Source organism: Diadema antillarum, unplaced genomic scaffold (genome assembly GCF_040938485.1).
Source record: "Diadema antillarum isolate AM-2024a unplaced genomic scaffold, OU_Dant_1.0 scf00000108, whole genome shotgun sequence".
In the NCBI taxonomy this organism is placed as follows: Eukaryota; Metazoa; Echinodermata; class Echinoidea; order Diadematoida; family Diadematidae; genus Diadema; species Diadema antillarum.
In genome coordinates this window covers 1,931,523-1,954,270 of record NW_027270997.1, presented here as the reverse complement: position 1 = coordinate 1,954,270, position 22,748 = coordinate 1,931,523, and the positions used below count along the sequence as shown (strand labels likewise).

General features: G+C 38.4%; 1 protein-coding gene across 1 annotated transcript in view; it reads right to left on the bottom strand.

Moving 5' to 3' along the window:
• The window catches only part of LOC139719285 (uncharacterized protein C05D11.1-like), a 35,208-nt gene extending 14,318 nt beyond the window's left edge, over positions 1 to 20,890 (bottom strand). The window contains 13 exon segments of the mRNA XM_071630706.1: positions 614 to 796; positions 1,928 to 2,071; positions 4,022 to 4,132; positions 5,044 to 5,221; positions 6,389 to 6,480; positions 9,983 to 10,093; positions 10,807 to 10,947; positions 12,806 to 12,982; positions 14,320 to 14,433; positions 14,435 to 14,476; positions 15,469 to 15,627; positions 17,015 to 17,097; positions 20,749 to 20,890. Of these exon segments, the coding sequence (XP_071486807.1) occupies positions 614 to 796; positions 1,928 to 2,071; positions 4,022 to 4,132; positions 5,044 to 5,221; positions 6,389 to 6,480; positions 9,983 to 10,093; positions 10,807 to 10,947; positions 12,806 to 12,982; positions 14,320 to 14,433; positions 14,435 to 14,476; positions 15,469 to 15,627; positions 17,015 to 17,097; positions 20,749 to 20,890 (1,677 nt within the window).
• Between the last annotated feature and the right edge of the window lie 1,858 nt (positions 20,891 to 22,748).

Genomic DNA, 22,748 nt, shown 5'->3' with positions numbered 1-22,748 from the left:
AAATCTGCAGAAAATCCAAAAGATTTTCTTTTCAAATTTGCTGATTGGAGAGAGAAAAATCATGGTAATTAAAAAAAAAACAGAGGCAAACAGAGCTTAATTGGAAGGCTTTTGAGATTTCGAAGTTAAAGCAAACAATTATAAGGATTCAAATGCAAAAGGATTTGTTAATTCTGCATTACAAAACAATATCAACAAAATGAAACTGCCACAAAAAGACACAGAAAAAAACCATAAAAACTCTTTAGAAACTTTGTGGATTAATAGAAAAAAGACAGGCTGTTGAAGTTCTTGAACTGCATCACTTTGGTTGATTTAGAAAAATAAAAAAATAGCATTTATGATTTCAGGGATTACAAGACTCTAGGCTTTTGACCAAACACTTGCTTGACTTCACAGCTTGATAAAACAGTATCCATAATAGTTGGTTATTCTCACAGATTATTTTGCTTCTTCTCCCTGCTTAACTTGTATCATATTCAATAGACAGCATTTTTTCCTTTAATACTGGTAAAAGAATGCATACAAAGACAGGGACTAGTTACATACATGTATAGAAGAAACAAATAGTACAAAAATGTTCTCAAAAAAAAAAAGAGTAGGAATCTCAAACCTTGACAAAGTTGGAAGGCATATCATCCAGCTGAAAGACAAACGGTATGGACTGAACATCCAAGGGGCAGCCCTTGTCCCCTGCTCCGCCCTCCATGTTGCTATGACGATGACAGGAGTGGAAGCTGATGGACTCGGTTGATGGGACGGGGAGCTGGGTCAGAATCTCTTGTGACGCTTCCACCTGCAGACGTATCAAGGAATTTTGATTAAATGTGGATTTATCATTTGCAGCGCTATTGAAAGCATAAGACAGAGACTTCTGGCTGTTTTGACAGGTCATTTAATAATGTTTCCAGCTAAAATAGAGTACCTGAGGTGATGATGTCACAGTTTTTTAGTTAGAGCTTGGATTGGAACCAGGTGCACACATAAACACTTGGGCCAAGTTAGATTACATTTCCACGGCAATGGATATCTACCTCATCACTCTTCAGAACTCTATAATAATGTTATTTGAGCCCTAGATATGAAGCTATAATTAGAGAATCAGGAATGAAAATAAATGCTACATTTTAAACATGCCATTCAATAAATGGTTCATTAGCATTGTGATAGTTGTTGATAGATCTCTCAATAATGACAACATAATTCTTGAAACTTTTATTACGCAGGAATGACAATAATGCAATTAAACATTATCAAACAGCTCAGTCAGCATAATCAGCCAGAGGTTAAGAAATTTAGCCATCACAATGTTGAAAAGTGTGTTTCACACATTCCTGGAAAGACAAGTTCAACTTCAAAGAAATGTGAATTGAAAGAACTCAGCAATATTAGTAGAACACATCAGTGAAGGTTTGGGGAAAATCAGACAATCCATTCAAAATTTACGGAGTTTTTAAGTTTCATCGCCACCATCGCTGGATGAGAAGATTACTATAGCATGAGATGTCACATATGTAGAGCAAAAAAAAAGAAAATATAAAGAAAATGTAACATATTTTCCCTGTTCCCTCATGATAAAAGAGCACTTTATTTAATACTTCTTTCAGTAAGCAGGAGGATTAACATTACCTTTAACATACATCAGTGACAAGTCAGGGAAAATATACTTATTTGCCAAAAAAAAAGAAGACAATTTGAATTTTGTGAATCTTGGCACTTGCAAAATTTGAGAAATTAGAATGCACGCAAAATTTTATGGTTTATAGTAATTCTTACCGTGACTGTACCAGCACTGACTGCAACTTTTGAACTATGCCTAGATTACCTATTAGGTAATCTAGGCAATGTATGTATTTCAGAAGGACAAAAATTCATATTGGGTGAGATACATTACGATTAATGAATCTGAAGTGAGTTCATTGCAAACCTCGTTTTCCTCGTTTGCTTTCTCCAGAATGCCGTTCTTCTCCTTCAGCCCCGCCTCACCGAGCGTCTCCCGTTGCTTAGCAACCCTCTCCTTCTCATCCTTGGCCATGTCCTCCGCCAGCTTCTTACTGGGTTCTCCAACAATCTTTGCGTTGGGAAGAACAGGTTGTAAGATTAGTCCATCAAGTGTAGTCCACTATGCATACCTCATACACCCTTGGGACATCAGACAGTCTTCAATAGTACCATTTTCCATTGTCAGTACTAAAGTAATCCACACTTAATGTTAATACATGCCCCAGCATAAATTTGAGAAAAAAAATCTGAAAGGACCATAAGCATCTGTGACTTGCTGAAGTGGTACAAAATGTCTGCTGATAATGCTTGACATATCCTGCATTTTTTTTTAGAATCCAGAACATATCAAAAACACTAGCAATACTTTGAGGGAGAATAGCATAAAGTCCACACACAACTTGTTGTGATACCTTCCCATTATTCAATTAAGAAAATTATAGTTTCCAAAAGTCCATGGTTGGCTATTAACCCCATCCTTCTAGTATGCATGTTGCTCTTGTCACAAATGTACACACTGACATGTATGATGTACTATATGCACGGTTGTTTTAATGTGTATGTACTCAGGTGGACCAGATTAATGGAGAACATTCTATGTGGTATACATATAGTACATACAGGCTGACCAGATCAGTGGAGAATTTTCTAGGTGGTATACAATGTAGCTATACAGTACATGCATGTAACAGGAAATACATTATAGCTCACTCAATCTAGAATTATTTCACCCATTCCAGAATGTTCTGGGAAGTGCTTACATGTTTGGCTGAGTGAGGCACTGTCCCTGTAGCCTAATGTGATTGGTAGTTATTCTTGGTAATGATGTTTTGTACATAGTTATGCAGTGAGTCATCCAGGATTCCTGGAACCAGGACTTGCTAGTATGTTCAGTTATGTGGCCCCAGGTTGGAGAGAGTTACAGAATGTGCTAGAAAGGGGTGAATGGATAGTATATAAGCCAGAGAAATTCTGCAGTAGGCGGAGTACCCAACACCTCTGCTCTGAGAGTTACGTCACTTCTGGCTCTGATGCGACTTGTTATAGTCAGTCCTGTGTTACCTGCTGACCTGTTATGTTTGTGGAGATAAGGCCTGGGAGACATTTTGCCTGCAGAGAATTAATGTGCCTTCATTGGAGATAGACTCCATGTTTTTATGTCAATGGACATTGCTACGGCAAAGCTGTGACGGGCTGGATTCCTAGCTGGACAATATAAAGTGAATCTTCATTCAACGCATCGACTGGACGTGGTCGTCATAACGTTGGATTCTGCACATTTCACTGTGAACATTATACTGTGGATCTATTGTGGACATATACCCTGGATTTATAACGCGGACTATTGTAACCTGTGCCTCTGGATTTACGTCGAAGGAATCATTCATCGGTGCATCGCGGATCATTCATTTGTGCATCAAACATCGTACCTGGACACTACCAGGGAACTGAAGGGACTTTGTGATTTAAGATTTGGATGCATGTAAGTGATTCCATTACCGATTTGTCATTGTTCATATTGATCATTATTGTGCTGATGTGAAACCGATTACCAGTCTGTACCCACAATATCACTGTTAATAAGCCGCCTGAACATCAGTTGATTGTTTCTTTTGTGCGATCATTCTCAGAGTGATTTTGGTCGTAACACTCTGTATATCATTACCAATGGACTGTAACAAGCTACACACAACAAATAAATATTGCGACATTCATTATTCCTTCGACATAAAGCTTCAGAAGTAAAACATACAATTGTACCAAGGACATTCCAAAACTGATTGCACAAGGTAAAATTTTGCAAACAGTAAGGATAGAACTTTTTTTGTCATGCACGTACACTACAGTCACTTTCACTTGAACAAAAGTGGTGATTTCCATGAAGTATTAAAAATAATTCGTCAGTTCAGAATGAGAAGGCTGTTAAGTTGTCTTGAACACTATGGGTTTAATGGCAACTTAACGCCCTTATCATTCTCACCCGACAAAATAAAACTTACAAATATGACTTAAAACTCACTGTGACAGACGGAGGTCCCACAAAGTACTTCTTGAGGAGGTCAGTCCAAAAGGTCAAAGGCTCGGAGTTTAATCGCTTGAAGCTGTCAACTTGGTTGAGGCGTTCATCCAACTACAACACATCACAAGACAGAAATACGAGCACATGGTTTTCTATTTGTGCTGCTTGTGTCTGTAAGGTTTAAAACTGCTCGATACAAACTTAGCACACACAAAAAAAACAACAACAACTTATTCTGGAAAAGTGTTCCACAAAATCGAGACGATTAGAACTCCAATCTAACTAATGAATGAAAATGATGTTATATTAACGTGAATTTGACATGAATGTGGTACCTTTGTCAGTGAGTTATGTGCACATTAACCGCAAGATTCCTTGCTAATCAAGAACATTGATATCCTTAAGTATTAGTTAAGTGGCCTAACTGAGAGAGTTTTAGCACAGTCCTTCACTAAATGTTAAGGATCACTGGGGTTTCACCATCCTCAATACTTGCTAACTAACATGTAACCCAATGTGACGACACTTCCATGTAAAGGTAACAAATAAAATAATGTGAATCATTTAGAATTATACTACAAAGACCCAATGGCATTTGAATCTCCATATCAAATCTATAGGGACTGAAATTACACAATCAACATAACCTGCTAGCATTACAAAGAAACAAAAACAGCATGAAATTGTCATGACAATATGTCTAATGCTAGAACAGAGAGACAAGGGAGAATGAAACTCTATGTGATATTAATATCTAACAAATGTTCATCCACAGGACTATATCGAGTTATTGACGTGATACGCTTGGGATATCACTTGTAAATATCGATCTCACATGGACTTTCATTCACCTCTGTCTCTTGTTACCATTTTTTCAAGAAGCCTTAGCAGAAAATTAAAGTTTGATACTTAAAGGTAAGATCGATTTGTATAATCTCTAAATGATACTCACATAACACAATTTCTATGAAACTGAAATCAAGCCCGCTCACACCTGGAAGTGGAGCAAAGAAGCAACTGACCTGCGCCTCCGTGTCGTCATACAGGAAGTCCCCGATGCACATAAAGGCAAACGTCTCATGGGGGTTGTCCTCCATACTGTTCAGTGCCTCCAAGATACGACGGTGAACCACAGTCTGCATCCGAGCCATGTCAATGGCCTCAGTCCCATTAGCAAGGTTTAGGAGTAGGGTCTCTGTTCTGTGGTAGCGAGTGAAATGGGACCCTGCTATATGCATTCCTCTCATAGTCCCACTAGCAAATTTTTATGTAGGATTTCTACTCTAAGATAGAGAATTATGTCATATTCACACCACTAAAAGTCATACGAGCCAGGTTTTGCAGAAGTGTTTCCGTTAAGTTCTAGTATATACATTACATCCATATCATATTCGCTTCCTTTCATTGAACAACAGCTCCAAATGAATCAAGTTAATGTTATTGTAGGAAACACAAATGGATTACATAAAATCCTGACGGGAAAATTCAACATTTCTTTTTTTGCAAGTGTTTATATACCGAGCAGAGATAAAAATTAAAAATGAAAATGCTGCCAAAAAGTCTTTGAGTTGTAGCCAGGGGGAACATTACTGTCAACTGTGTCCAAGAATACAAGTGAAGAGTTTGTTTGCAAAAACCGATAAGTCCATTTTTGAAGATTTTGAAGTGCGATCTCTGTCATAAAGTACAAAATAATACCTTTAAAATGATATAATGTTCACTTCATATAAAGGTACATTTTTGAAGTTATGGCCAAAAGAAGCAAACATTTTCTTATTATTCTCTTTATTTTTCTTGACCTTTAATCGCAAATATCTCCATTTGGCAAAAATGGACTTATCGGTTTTTGCAAACAAACTCTTCAAGCACACATACATGTAGTTGGAAATTTACAGGTGAACTGACCTTAAAGGGATCATATACTTTTTGGTTGAGACCTAATTTCAGCTTTCTAATATTTTTGGGTGAAATGATGCAAAACCTCTTATGAAATATGAAAGAGCATGTAATTCCATGAGGAATTCAACGCTTATTGATGAAAATTGGCTTTTAAATGGCTGAGATATCCAAACCAGAGCAATTCTAATAAGTGTAGGACCCACACTTTATTATGATCGCTTTGTTTTACTTTGTTTTTGGATGTTTCAGTCATTCCAAACCCGATTTTCATAAAATAAACTTTGAATTTCTCTTAAAATGGTATGCTCTGTACTATTTCATAAGCGTTTTCTTGGTATCTTGCAAAAAGTTAAAAGCCCAATTCTCATCTCCACCAATACTGTACCATCCCTTTAATTGCAGAGAAACATTAACAGAACTAACAGTAGTGACAGATAATATTCCTGTAAAATGCTCCAAGATACTCACTTTCCATGGATGTCCTTCAGCTTTGCCTTCGGCACGTTCTCAAACTTGAGGTAGAGACAGGACGCAGTAGCCTCAATCATGGAGTATCGAACCTATACAAGAAAGGCACGAGGGATTTCAAACTTACCAAGCACAAATGTCTTTTCTTATTTCAAAGGCATTATTTAACAATTGCAGATGAAACGAAATAAGCTTTAGTGCTTCAAAATAGTTATAGAATGTGAGTTAGGGATGGAAACGGTCAATGTAAAACTTTGATTCAGTAGAGTCAACGTCACGTATTGTGTAATATACAAAAATGTGAACAAAAGTTATAACGAAAATGTTTCAATAACACTAAACCATCTACAGTTATGGTTTATTGAGAAAAATAGTGATATCTCCTTATATTTTTGACTTTATTGCCAATTCTTTACATGGTAGGATGTTTTGTAATACAACTGACTTCCACAAATGCATCAAAATGTGATATCTCAACAAAAAAAAAAATAATACATCCGTGCTCCCATAGGTAAACTGTACTTTTAACCTACAGACACTCCATTACATCATACATGCAGACATGCATACATACACATTGTAATCTTGCCTCACAAAAACCAATATAAAGTCAAAAGACATCTTTCATTTACAAGTCAGGTTTTGAATGAGATTCTCAGCTTTAAAACGATCTGTGACTCATTGGATTATCCTAACCCAGTCACAGCGGACGGGTGCAATTAACTCACTGTTTTCATTTTGACCTGACCTCGCTTTCCTCTTGAATGAACACGTTTCGCATGAAAACCGCTAGGAAAGTGTCGCAGCAAAACTGCCGTAACTTTACTATTTATTCATATTTTTTGATAATTCAAACGGTTATGAAAAGTAAAAACCTCATTTCAACCTGCCATTATGTTAACTTTTTTAAATAACGACGAGAAAATATTCCGAAATGGAGCATAACTTCAATCTCAAAACGGAAAATAATTGTCAGAAATCGTTGCTAAAATTTCACATTTTGACTTCGTGAACAACAAAAAACTTTCAAGTATGTTACTAAGTATGTATTTCTTTCCGGAACTCTAAAATATCACATTCGAGAAGTCATGCGTCCGGATATGTCTGGAAATAATCGAAAGTGGTGCACTTTCTACCTTTGTTACGAGCACGAAATTTCATAGTCATTCGCATACGGGAAGACAGGGTACAGTCCCACGTACCCACATCTTTGTCGCTCTAACGTCACCTGTACTGCAGTGCCGTACGGCACTGCTGTACTCTGAAAGTAACTCGTACCGGGAATTCGTAGTTGTAATGTTACTTACTATAGTGCAGTAAAATCTGCGTTAAGTCCAAATAATCCAATGTCAAGAATTTGCAACTGCCGAATCACAGCCGAATATATATTCAAATTTTTGCTACATTCTTTTTAATAGGACAGTTCTGATATCGTAAGTGCTTGTCTTTGAGGTATAGCGAGGTCCCCAGCACACTGCTGTACATTGTACTTATCGACACCCCGCGTCCCACTCTCATAGCATGCATGTGCAGTTTACTAGGCATCCGCAGCAGCCACCTCGCATCGCACAGTAACAGTATGCTGCAATTCATCGACCAATCAGCTCGCTGGATCGAAGCAGCATGGGAAAGTTCATTCATTGCGCAAGCGCAAATCAGTTTTTCTTAGAATATGACGTCATTATTCTGGTTTGCTGCTCCAAGATTTCTGACAAGATACCTCATTTATTTTCACTTGTAACTTCAAAAATAGGTCTTCGGCAAAGCGAACAGGGCTACATTTACGTCCGCACATGTCTTATGAATATGTATGTCAAGTTTCATGAATATTAAGTGGTGCGTCCAGATGTGTCTGGAAATAATCGGACGGTAGTTTTCCGAGACAGAAAAACATGAAATATTGAATAACTTTAAAAATTCTTGATCGTTTCTCGTGATTTTTCGTATGTAGATAGAAATCATGATTTTGCATTGATACTGAAAGTTTGAGCGATTTTGGTCAATGTATGGCGGAGATATGAGAAGGTGAAATTTTGGTGAAAATGAGAACGCCCGATTCGCACGGCCTCGGTGACGGTTGAAAATTCAAAATGTTTCGTGGGTTTCGGGGGAGTTAATTATAGTCGTCCGCTGCGACTGAACCTATAAAAACAAATGATGAAACATCAAACATGCAGGAATGTTTAAAACTTTTCTTGAGGCCAAGCTCTGAAAGATGATATTCAGGGATTCATAATGGTTTCTAAGTAATGAGAAAGGGGTGTTCCTACCCATTTAACCCTAACTAGGCCGGGCTATTTTTAGTTGATAGAGCCAGGGGGGGGGGGGGGGGGGGGGGGGGGGGGGTGGCCTCCCAGGCCCCCCTCCAGATCTCGGCCGTCGACCGCACAATTGCGACGAAAATTGGCACACACATTGCCTATGATGTAATCTAAAATACCATGAAGTTAATTTTTCAAAAAATTATCATTTATGCTAAATTATGTTAATTTATGCATAATGATGCATGAAATCAGACTATTTGGTATAAATCACAAAATAAAGCTCAAACCAGGCACTTTTTTTGTGTAAATATTCTTTTCACTGTCCTTAGCAAATGTAATAAAAAAAAATTGTGATATCAGAAAAAATTCTTAAGTATTTTATTGTTTTTTGAATTTCTTATGTATTTCTGTGTTTTTTCGACTTTATGTTTTCCATTGTTTTTTCGATGAAATTTGTTCGCGACATCGCTCCGAACAAGAAAATATGTTATTCATTGATTTTAATCAATAAAACACCAAAATAATCATGCTTTTATGAAATTTGCCTGCAAGCACAGTTTGCATTGAAATTGTGCACGAATTCACGTTTTTGAGCAATTTTTGGTCTGACATGCATGTACATATTTATGCGTAACTTCGGAACCGCACGCCCGGGCGTCACAAATTTGGTGTCAAAAGATGCGGGAGACTCGAAAGAAAAAAGTCATGAAACGTCGCGGCGATAGCTTTTTGCGATTGCGATACATCGCACGGAACGTCGGGGGGGGGGGGGCCTCGGAGGCCCCCCCCCCCCCGGCCTAGTTAGGGTTAATATAAAATGATAAAGAATCAAAGACATAAAAATGATGAATATGAGAAAATGGTCTTTTGTGAGGACGCCCATATTTGAGTGCAGGTTTATTGTGTATGGAACGAAAAGGGGAAGTTAAAACTCTGAGGCAACCATTGTGAAGGGACTATCTGGGCCCCATTTTATAAAGGATGTACAGGACAATTCTTTCTGGAAAGACAACTTCCCATATCCCTTTATCTATTGTCCATCCATATCATATTATGTTTCTTCATTATCAAGGCATTTTGTTGTTGCTATTGTTTAGTACTCTTCATAGCATGGAATGGCCCCTCTACCATATCTACAGAAGCATTGATTTCCTGCCAGCCAAGGCTCTAAATTTACTTCTTAAGATGCATTCATTGTCTCAATTATGTCTTACTCACTGTAAACTGGTGGCATCAAAGTTGAAAGTGACTTAGAATAGAAATGAAGTGAACAGAATTGAAGGTTTCGCGTTGCGTAGAGACGTCACTATTAAGATACGGCAGCACTCACCTTACTGCAGAAAGCGTCAGATACTTCCACGAAGTCCCTTTGGAGGGGTGCCACAGAAGTGTCCGTCAAATACTCAAGCAAAATGAGGACAGCGGACATACCATACAGGTCCTGTAGTGTGGAAATAAATCAAGAACATGCAAAAGGTAGTTGATAATAATAATTGATACCTTTAGAGCGCCTTTTCCACTGGATACAAAGCGCTAAAGCGGTAGTTATATGGGAGAAGATATACTGTACGTGGGGAGTGGGGCATTGCTTAGAGCCTAAGGCAATGTTTAATGTCGAGTACAGCAAAAAACATGAAATAGCATAAATATTAATCTTCCATTGTGGGCCAGAGGGGGCGCTCATTTTCAAATGAAGCGCACACACTATAAACCGATAACAAACTGAATATTTCACAACAGAGCAAGAAGTGATATGAAGGCATATTTGCTAACCTTGGTCTTTGTAAGAACCATTATACTGAATTTCAATAGTACATATATGAATTTTCAAATAGTAGTATATCTTATCCAATCAACATCAGAACATGTGCAAGGTGTAGTGGAGCATACCTAGTCCCTTGTTATGGTATGATATGGAATGGTAAATGCTGTCACTCATACTTGTAGATTTATTCACTCTTTTTAAGCATTCGGCAATCATTTGCAGCTACAATTTTTCTCTAGCTTCATTCTCACACAATATTAATGACAGTGATAGCATTATGCAGACGTCATAGGGCACAACTGGATTATCATGGGATTGAACCTTAGACCTTCAGAATGAAAGTGGACTGTGCAAGCCACTCAACCACAGGACCTCATTCACCAACTTACCTGTGCTGCCGGTCCCCTCCACGCCATGTAGACCATTCCATTCGCCTCATCGTCTGAGGGGTATGGCATGGTCTCTACCACTTTCTCCGGGAGGGGTGGGACGGGTGTCAGCCAGGGACGGACATGGGGCGGCAATGCTCCCTACAAACAAGCACAAAAGAAACAAAGACACACTTTGAATCGATAATAATGATAATGATAATAACAACAATAACATTAATTCACGATATGTATAATTCAAAAGTGCTTCTCACATTAAAATGCCTCTAAGCACTGGTACTCAATTAATCTGAAGAAACTAATTTGGGTACTCACTCACACTTCAAAGACAAAACACACACACATGCACACAAACACATATTTATGCACATACTTTCACTTGTTGATTTTTTTTTTTATAAAAGTGAGAAACAGTCAGTTACCTGGCTCTAAAACAAGAAATTTGAAGATTAAGAAGTTTGATCTCTAACCAACCTTCTATCCATATACAATTGTATGAATGTCTAAGACTGTTTTGACACACATTTTTGTTTAGTTTTCCTGAAGCATGTTGCTATTCTAATGGAATATAGGCTATTTTCCCATGCCCTTCACTGTATCTTTCCTGCCAAATCTATCTTTCCCCAAACTGGAGATTTCTAATAGCTAGCTCTCTAGGAAACATCTTTACATGTACATTGATACATTGCTCTACACGAAATTGGGTAAGTGATATACAGTCAAACTTGCTTAAAGGTAGGGAATCCCATTTGCATGCCTTAAATGAAGAGTTGTATAAATACAGTGGTATGTTGAAGAGAGTATCATTTTAGAAACTCCCATAAAGTATTGAAAGTGGAAGGTAACATTTAGTACACTTTTATTGACCGTTAGATTTTGAATTGAATTTTTTTCGGGGCTCACCGTAAATTCCAGTACATTACTAGGCTACCTTTGCAGACCCATGCACTGCATGTGTGTCCATCATGTATATTTTGTGAAGAAAGTTCATCAAAACTTACAAACATTTCTATATATATTCTTGCCACACACTCTATATGTTATTACATCAGCTCTTATACTTTTAGATTTGTGTTTACAGATAAAAAATACAGAAGACTGCAACAAAAAGGCTTAAGTGTGGCTGACACACAGAACTACTGAGTAGTTGAGTTTTGTGCATTATTCAAATTGTAGATAACTGTTGACTTCCAAATTTCTCAGCAGTGGTCTAAACAAGTCCCCTGAGGTTCATATTTAATGTTTTGTTGCATTTTGGGAGGTCTGTAAAAGGTATCCCTTACCTTTAAGTCGACCTCGCATAAGTCGAATAATCGCCTAAGTCAAAGGTCTTTTTAAGTCCTTCCTCTTTATGTGCTATTGAATTTAATCCCTCACAAGTCGAATATTCTCTAAGTCGAAGCTATTTCTTCAGTCCAAATAGATTTGACTTATGTCAGGTTGACTGTATATCAGAAAATCAGTGTATGGTGACTTTGATCAGCTTTAATACTGATGTATGATGGCCAAATGCAAAGGGTTTCATCTTGATTTTTGTAAGAGTCTGGCAACTTTCTTTGTGACAAAGTGCAGCAAACAAGACCTTGATATTTTGTTTTCTTCCAATGACTTTTTGAATTGTGACTCCATCATCTCACAGCCACTGATTTGCATTATGTTTATTTTAATGTCATAGTTACAAACAGTACATTTTGTCCCTGAAGTAAATTGCTCTAACCAATCAATTTTAATCATCAACCTTTACATATATATGCTGTGTCATTCATTTCCGATGAGCACAAAACAAACACGGAATTTTGTGATGCAAGTCACGGTTAAGTTGGTTTGTAAATCTAAACTACACTGTAATCTGGACTTATCACTTTAATTTTCTCAATAATAAGATTTTTCCTCCAGCCCTCTGGAAACCACATTCCCATTCACCACTAAGCTTCACCTCTCCTCCTCCTCCCCCCCCCCCCCCCACCTCCCTTTCTCCCTCCTCCAATAAAAACCTCACCTTGGAGACGATCTTCTCTTCAAAGGGTGCCAGGCTCCTGAAGACGTCCTCCGCCTTCACCTGACCGGTAATGATGAGGCAGAGGTTGTCAGGACGATAGAAGTCCCGGTGGTACTGCCGCACCTTCTCGTTGGACGTGCTGTCTCGGAGGTTAGCCATGATACCTCCAGTTTCACTCTGTTATGAGATTGATGTCAAAGGTTCATCAAAGTTCACGAAAATACCTTACTGCATCTGAAACTCGCATATCAGGATAATATATGTGTATGATCATGAATCTTTAGTAAGATAAAAATACAGGAAGCTTCATGTAACAGATAAAAAAAGAAAATAACAAAACCCTAAATCAGCCAAGTTGAAGAATAATGTACACGTATAGATATATCTATGCCTATTGAAAAGCTAACCCTTATGACATTTTTTGGTATGGTTTTGTGATGCATGGACACTTGGTACAAATTCATAAACTTTTAACCCTTACTGTACTGGGCTATTTGGCTCCATGAAAATACTGGGGGGGGGGGGGGGGGCTGGGAGGCCCCCCCCCCCCCATTGATCTCGGAAACGCGATGTCCGATGAACTTGAAAATTTGCATGCTGATAGATCTTCGCGTGCTGAATCTGATGGTGTAATTTATTTTAATCAATTATGCAAATTTTTGCATAATTAGCTAATTAATTATTCATAATGCATATTTTATGCATTTGAGGGATATTTTCATAATTTCAGCCTAAACAAGTACAAAATTACATGAAAACTGTGTAATAATGAAGAATAATGTTTCCCAAATGTGAAATAAATCAGAGAGAGAATAAAAAACGAGAAAAAAACAACTTTTTGTTATGTTTTGTATTGTTTTTATTTCTTATGTTTTCTATTGTTTTATATTCCTTATGTATTTCATTGTTTCTAAACTTTGCCCAATTTATTTCAGAACAATATAGAAGCATGAACCAAGTGGAAAACCAATTCCTGAGCAAAATTTATAAAGTAATGCAAGCCATGGTCTATTGACAGTATGTAACTGTACACAAATATATGCAGCGATTAGCCGTTTTAATGACACGCGCATACTAATTGGCCCATAACACCCCCTAGATAGGTCCGATATGGACAAATGTGGTATCAAAATGTGCGCAAGACTTTAGGGGAAAAAGTCATGATGCGAGAATCCGAAATTCCCAGCGGTCATGATGCAATCGCCAAAAGTATGGAGGGGGGGCCTCCCAGGCCCCCCCCCACCCCCCCCCCCCCCCCCCCCCGTGCAGTTAGGGTTAAATCACATACAGCTGTACATGGAAATTAGCTGAGGTGATGATGTCATAATACAACTCATTGAACCATTGTTGTTCCAATTTTACTGAAATGATGTTTCTACAATTTGGCCATGAAGTGGAGTTGCACTGAAGTCTGTACAAGACAGCAAGTGATCAATGATTCTCGTTAACAAGTGGTTGTATTCATGAGACATCATTTTGTACAAGAGTAGAAATTTTGCCAGATAACTACAAACCTTGTAGCCACAGTGACCCGGATACATCCTCCTGAGCATGGTAAGATGACAGCGGGACTCCCCAGAGTTCTCCCTGGCCTGCATCTCACAGTAGACCACGCCCGCATTCTCCCCCCTCTCCGTTGATGTGGTGGACCTCCGTGATGTAACCAGCATCCTGCACAGGAACAACCAGGCATCCATAATGAGATGATCCCAAAATACCAACGACTGAGAATCCCACCCCTCCCATCCCCCCCCCCCCACACACACACACACATTCAGTAGGCTATCAGTAAGGGTACCCATATACTCGTTCCCTCCCTATGAAAGCATCCCCTATCTCAGGACTGCCAATTTCCAAACTGCCCCCCCCCCCTCACCTTTTTGCAGGCTTTCCACAAGCTTATTCTACCTTGTAGACTCCTCTAAATCGAGAACACTGCTCAATGCACCCTCTAGCTCAGGTGAACTCGAATTCCAACCTCCTTTCTCAAGACAGACACCCCACCTCATCTCAGGCAAGTTGTAATAATTTAATACCTTTGGAGTATTTCTTTGTGTAAGTGTGTGTGTGCTCAAAATGAGATCTCAGAACTCATTAGAAACCACGCAAAAATTAAAATCCTATGACATACGTAAATGTTTGACGAATTTTTTATGACTTTCAGTTATCCTATAACCCCCCCTTTTCAAATTTCTTAGAAGTCCATAGACAGAGTGGGGAAAAACACCCAATGTTTAAAACAAATATCAAGGAGAAAAGTCAAACACCCCCCCCCCTTTTTTTTTTACAATTCTCTTGCCAGGTTTTGTCACTTGAAAATTATCCTATTACTAGAGATTTTGGGAACATGCACACGGTCCCTCCGACCCCAGAGTGGAAAGAGGGGGCAGGTTGAGAATAATCATGCAACTTTTATATTTAAGTTTTGCTCGTTTTAACTGGTTGTACTGTCTCTTCATCCAGTGAGAAATTACAAAATTTATGATTTAAGACCAGATCTGTGGAAAATCAAAATACACATTCTGTTCCTCCATGCTTTCCAGCAGATGGTCATTATTTTTCAGCAAAAAAGTCACCTTTCTAACAAAACTCAACAAAACATATTTAAACAGTCATCACTGATCTTAGCTCCATCCTAATCAGAACAGCTTTGTCCAGCTTACAGTCAGCGTTGGGTAGACGACGTGGTCCAAGTAGATGGGCATGAGGTTGAGGAAGCCTTCACCCCCAGCGGTCATCACAGTGTAGCACGTGTGGTCAGTGTCTGTCCAGGCATTTGTACCCTGGGCCAGGCATCGGTTGGCCAGCATGTCCAGCACTCCCTGTTGAATGTCATAAAGAAACGGTCAAGCAATACATTACCTTTCTCTTCAGTCACTCAATACCCATATAATGGATACCATTAAGGTCATGAATTTTCCTCAGTACAAACAATCTCTCTAAAATTCATACACTTTGTGAACATATATGTACATGTACTGTATGTGAAGAGCTTATTGGTAAAGTGTAGTATAAAGAGGCAGCACAAAACACAAATGGTATAAAAGACAAAATTGGAGATGTGTGTACAATGTATCGGGAAATGAAGTAATTCTAGAACTTTGTGCATTAGAATCACAAGGCCAGAGTATAAGCTGGAAGATGTGCCATGTGTCGATCGAGAAATGCATTCTATGTGCTGACAGCTAAGCACAAACTTACATCACCACTTTTTCAACACATTGCATGTACATTTGTATGCTTCATGTGCCCCCACAAGTGGCCATATGTTCCAAAATTTGTACACATCGTCTTCTATCTCATTCTGGGGAAAATCTAGGCAATTTGTCAGTGTACAATGTGTACCAGCATTGCACCGTTTCATAGACAGGTTAACATCTTTCCATTTTTTCTTTCCTACAAGAGGTTCCATATGCCACATAACTTGGAAGTGCTTGCAGGTTCTAGAATTCAGATCAGAATTATATCCATGAGACTAGAGTTTGCAAAATGTTGTGTCAAATGCAAGAGTGACCATCAAGTCTATTGGAGTTTGTTGTAGTTTGTTTACAGTGCTACAGTAGGTGAGCTTAGAGGAAAGTTCTAAAATGATTATACCAGCTGATTATTATTATTATTATTATTATTATTACTATTATTATTATTATTATTATTATTATTATTATTATTATTATTATTATTATTATCATTATTATTATTATTATTGTGTGCAGTTGATAATTATTGAGCTATCAGGAATAGTGCCATTTACAGCAACTGCAATACTGTAGACCTACTGCCACTGAGTTCATGAGAATAAAGACTCTCACAAAAACAGCTGCAAAGTAGCTCCTGAATTATCTGTATTGTATTATTTGTTCTTTGGTTGATACTGGCTTGAGGGCTACATACATGTAGGGTTCATGTCTCATTGGTGGTAGAATATTGTATTGATGATTATTTTACCACTCCATGAGCATAACAGATGAGTATCTTAAATATAAACTCATCTCTAACAAAAACCTGCAGAGCCAAGTACAATTCATTACATGTACAAGGTATACATTTTTTCTGAGGCAACTCTTCAAAGAATAAGGTACATGCAACTTAGTTTTAATATGGTCAACTTATGTTGGATTTGAAATAAAGACAATCAGTTTAACAAGAAAAGTGCCCTAAATGTAAATTGTGAAAACACAGGAAATGGAGGGGGAAAAAAGACACTCATACCTTAAAGGGATAGTCCTCACTCCCGAGGAATATGAGATGTTCCAAGGTGTGTGGCAGACCGTCATCATCATGTGCTTCAGTGGCTGTACAGAAGGACATAAAAGATACAAGTTTCACAAATTATGCACCGGGCTAGCATCCGGAGATTTCGGGTTTGAATCCCGATGGAATCCCATTTTCTTTGCTCAATTTTCCACTAATAAATAAATTTTAAAACTCTATAATGCATACAATGTACCAGTTGTGTACAAGATGTGTACGGTATGTCTACCATTACTAAATTACTATGGACAGAATTACACAGTGATTTTGTTGTACAGCAGAGTAGATAAACCTATATTGTAGATGGATGGAAAAAGTTCCTTTGAATAGTCACAAGTGTACCTCCGCTAGAGCTGAACAAATGTACAGTAATCATACACACTGCAGCTCAAATTATTTCTGGAGAAGTTGATTACTATTATCTTTCATCTTTGAGGGGTGAGAAAACATTTAGCGAACAAAATATTTCACGAAATATTCACATAGTTTATCACATAAATTCTACATTCCCGCAGTTGAAATGAAGATTTAAAATATATTGCAATGTATGAGTCTATCATTATAAGGCAATAGAATCTCCAACCACTTTCAGTATAACGTAAACTGTCTCTTCATAAACACACTGGAGTGTACACTAATATATGAACCTTCACTTACACTTTACAGAATGTTTTAACCCTTACCTTTACAGCACTTGAGCAATGCACAGTTCCTACATACACCGTACAAGTACCGGTACATGAAAACCAAAGTTTTCTCTACTGGATAGTACTATGATGATGAATAGTTAACTATACACAGCCCAGTCGCTGTATAAATAGCGACATGGCTGTACCGTCACGACCCACAACACAAAGAGAGCTCAGCGATCGCATTGCAATCGCTTTGAGTTTTGATACTTTAGATCATTTTTTGTCACCTCATACTCATCTAATGTACTGTAAATCTTCATTAATGAGACTTCATATCTATGCTATCAATATTGACATAATTTGTACACATTTCACAACTTACCGAAAATGAAGATTTATGCAGCATGTGCGAACGGTACATATCTGATAATCGGCAGTTCACGCGATCTGAATGCACTTTTAAAGGTCACGCTGTCGACCGTGCTGCTACCAAAGAGCGCACGCATGCAGTAGATCGCTAGATGGAACTAAAGTGAAGAAAATGCTAAATAAAGGAAGTGATCTTTGTGAAGAGATTCACTGCCCTTTGAAGATCAAGAAAGATTAAAGAAAAAAAAGTTTTGGTACCTCAAAAGTTTCCCTGAATTTCCTTGTCTTGGTTTGTGTTTCACGTTGAAGTACGTTGTCTGTGAGAATTACTCGCCCCAAAGTGCTCTCATGTCTTAGTAATCATGCAATAATGGTTTCGTACCAGAGCCGTCGCCGTACGGCGTCGATAAATATTGTACGAAACTACTGACTGCGACCAGCAGCGTGCAGCCCATTGTACGCATAGCTAACTGCGACCAGCAGCCCCATACGCATAGCGTAATGGGGCTTCGCATTGTAGCATTCAGGATCATGACAGAATTAGTATCGCGGGTAAATGGCAACTTAAAATCCAAAAATTTCTTCGATTTGAAGACTTACCAATTAAGTTGAAGTATTGAAAACAGGCTTCAAACAACGTTTGGTTCTGCCAATAGTCCCTTTCTTTTCGAATTGATGACTGAATGTGACTCGGTCGAGAGGACCTTGGGAGAGCTACTACACTGACTACTACGGCCAGCGCATGCGCACACAAACATCTTATCCGTTGATGGATTTGAAATTTGTGCGCATGTGATGTGTTCGCATGCACTGGCTGTAGTATTCAGTGTATGGTAGCTCTCCCAAGGTCCTCTCGACCGAGTCACATTCAGTCATCAATTCGAACAGAAAGGGACTATAGGCAGAACCAAACGTTGCCCGAAGCCTGTTTTCAATACTTCACCTCAATTGGTAAGTCTTCAAATTGAATAACTACACGCAGCCGCTGTCGCGAAGCGACGCGGCTGCACCTCTATTCCCTCGCAGACGTTGTCATTTTTCAGTGTGGTTGTGTGACTCCTTCATGAATATCTTTATTAATCGTGGAAAACTAAAATACAAGGAATTATCGTAATCTATGATAATCATTCAATAATCGGTACGCACTTTTTTTGTTTAATTACGTCAAAAACTCACCGAAATCTGTGGCTGAAATCAGGTCTGTAAACGTCCTTTAAATTGCTTCACTCCTCATCTGCGTGTTATTTGAATGGCATTCACTCTCGTATACTACAACGTACAACGTAGGTAGTCGGAGAGCTAGAGGGCGCCTCTCCGACTACCTACAGTGTACGTTGTACGTTGTAGTATACGAGAGTGAATGCCATTCAAATAACACGCAGATGAGGAGTGAAGCAATAAGGACGTTTACAGACCTGATTTCAGCCACAGATTTCGGTGAGTTTTTGACGTAATTAAACAAAAATTCGCATACCGATTATTGAATGATTATCATAGATTACGATAATTCCTTGTATTTTAGTTTTCCACGATTAATAAAGATATTCATGAAGGAGTCGCACAACCACACTGAAAAATGACAACGTCTGCGAAGGAATGGAGGTGCAGCCGCTGTCCCTACAGCGGCTGCGTGTAGCTACAAATTGAAGAATTTTTGGGATTTTAAGTTGACATTTATCCTGCGATACTGAATCTGTCATGATCCTGAATGCTACAATGTGCAGCCCGATTACGCTATGCATATGGGACTGCTGGTCGCTATGCGTATGGGGCTGCTGGTCGCAGTTAATTGCATGATTACTAAGACATGATCGAGAGCACTTTGGGGCGAGTAAGTCTCACAGTGTTAGTTATATGAAAGGTACTTTAACCTGAAACACAAACTAAGACAAGGAAATTCAAGGAAACTTTTGAGGTACCAAAACTTTTTATTATCTTTAAGAACTCGAGCAGGTGAGGTAGTCTATTAAAATCAGTTCCCCCAGTTAATGTCTACAAACTGTACTAGCCCCTGTCCCTTCCATTTATGATTTGAACAAAATCTAGCTATTAAAATTTAGACGGATACCATGACTTCAGAGTTCAGACATGATTTATGTTACGTAAAAACCTGTAAGTGAATAATTTTAAGACTCCCAACTTACAGTAAAATTTGACATTTCATCTTTACCCTAGTACAGATAACACCCTTAAACCCCAAAACGCTGTAACCAGGCAGTACGTACACCACTTGACTAGTATCTTAACACTGTCACTGAACAGTCCCACACGAACGTGTTGGGGTCGCAGTAGGCGAGGCCTGACTGACTGATGGTGCGGCTAAGACCAAGTACACCATCAATAGTCTTTGTCATTTTTTTACATCACGCAAGTTGCAGGGATGCAATTAAAATCACGAGGCAGGCCAGCGCGTCTAACAATGCAGAAATTTTCAATTTAATTGTAATGCCCTTTCAATTACACAAGGCATTGGTTTCTACTTCACTGAGTAGACTCCACAGTGCCCTGCATCTAATTAGCGGCGGCAGCAGCACCGAGCCCGTGTTCTAGCCGTGTAGGTCGGCGTAGTGAAGAGGTAAGCGTCCCTAGTCACCCAAGTCACCTGTGCTAACAATAGCATGCAGGCTTCGGTGCAAGCTACCACGTTCAAACATGCTCTGTCATCCATACAAATTTGAACGTTTTTCTTACCAAGCACAAAGAAACCGTTCACCAGGGGTCCCCCGACTTCTGCAAGGCACACCGTCAGTCCTGTCCGCTTGGACTTGTACTTGGTGACAGGAACAATTCCATTCGAAACCACACTGGACACCTTCTCGAAATCAGTTGCCATTTTTCGCGTGTGAATGAAGCACATACAGCTTGGGAAAACTCAATGGGGAAGTCCACGCTATCACTACTACACGCGTAGTACATAACACAGTCTGCTAGTCCGCGTCCATCTGCTACTGTGCACATGTGATGACGTGGGCATCGAGCTCGTGTGGTTTTTGCAAGGAGCGCCAGCTATTGTCAGAGACGATACAGTGTACCTCCAGAACAGAAATTTCTCACTTTTGAGCAAAATCAGAGCTGAACGAAGTGACACAAGAAATAGAAAATTGATATTCTTTCTCTCACCACACAAGCATTCATTGCTCAAATGTAAAAGTTATTACGTTGTATTTTCTGTTCCAATCTTTTTGATGCCGGTACTTTATTTTAAGCCGGGATTTTGAGGCAATAAAATGCTTACCGTTTGAGCTTGTTTTGGTTGCATACATTTTTGATCTCTTTTTCAATTTGGGTGAAAAGCTCGAAAGCTCTGGACTGGTACGAAAATAAATAAAATTTGATTTTAAAAAAAAAGGAAATGTGATGCCCATAGGCCTAGACACTCCATTTAGAATACCCGAATATAGTTGTGTTTTGTCATATATGATAAACGTTCACTATTTGCCTTATTTATACTGGGAACTCAAAATGAGATTAAAGCGATAAAGTACATGAATATAACAATTATCGTATTAAAAAAATATGGAAAATGAGCAGGAAAAAGGGGGAATGTTCAAACTAGTTGTCAAAAATAACAGGCATGAACTTGGAAGTCAGCAACAGCTAGTACAGTATTATGTCAATTAAAAAATAAAACTGTTATCTATGTCATGTTTACTACTGTGTAGTACCCTCAAACTCCTTCCTTTAATCAGAATTCGGTTACTTATTATTGAAAATTTAGAATGACCGAAGATCAACCCTGATGCAAATTAATACACGGGGGGGGGGGGGGATCCAGGAATTCCGTAAAGGGGGTCCAAAAGAAAAAAAAGATATTTCTGGTGCCAGTTCCAGGTCTAATCAGCTGAAAAGCAATAGATTTGGAAGCTCAATGTAAACAACATTACCACTTAACAAAGTCACAATAAAGTCACAATTATAATAAAGTCAGAGGCCGTTGTCCAAGTAAAGCGATTTTCTTATTGATAACGGTCTCCCCCACCTGCACTCTTAAAGATCTGTAATGAAATTCATGTATTGTTTCGTGTGTTTTTATACTTGTAATGAAATCTCGTTTATATTTTCATGACTTGTGAATAATGTTTGATATCGTTATACTTATTTTCTGTTATGTACAAGTGGAGAAATAAAACTTACTGAAACTGAAACTGAAACAAAACATCTCTGATCGAGCTTTCGAATAACGAAACTTATCAATCTTAATTTTCCAAACTATTTTACGTCTATATAATTTGTGTAACTACAGTTAAGTTAATAACAAGGTTAGCACAGTTAATGAGTTGAGAAAGAAATAGGGTTGAAATTTGGATTCAGTCAATTGTGCACTGTGACTGCACACCGTATTATAGGCAAATATAATGATAGGCATTTTTAAAAAACAATATGACACGCTCCGTATGAAATGATATCTTTAGATTATATCCAGAGTATATTATGTTCACACATTATCTTACTTTGCGTTATAGGTTGTCCGTTTCCCTCAAACTATAGGAATAATACTTTTTTATAATTCAACACATTAGAAAGTCATGATATTTCGGGTTACAAGATGCTATAAATCTCTCTTCATGATGATATACTTACATAAGTTTCGCAGACACAGTAAGCTCAAGAGATACTGGCAATTAAGCCAATGGCGTTGGTGGGAAGCAGGGTTGAATAAAGTCACTACTTTTCTTGATTGCTGGATATAC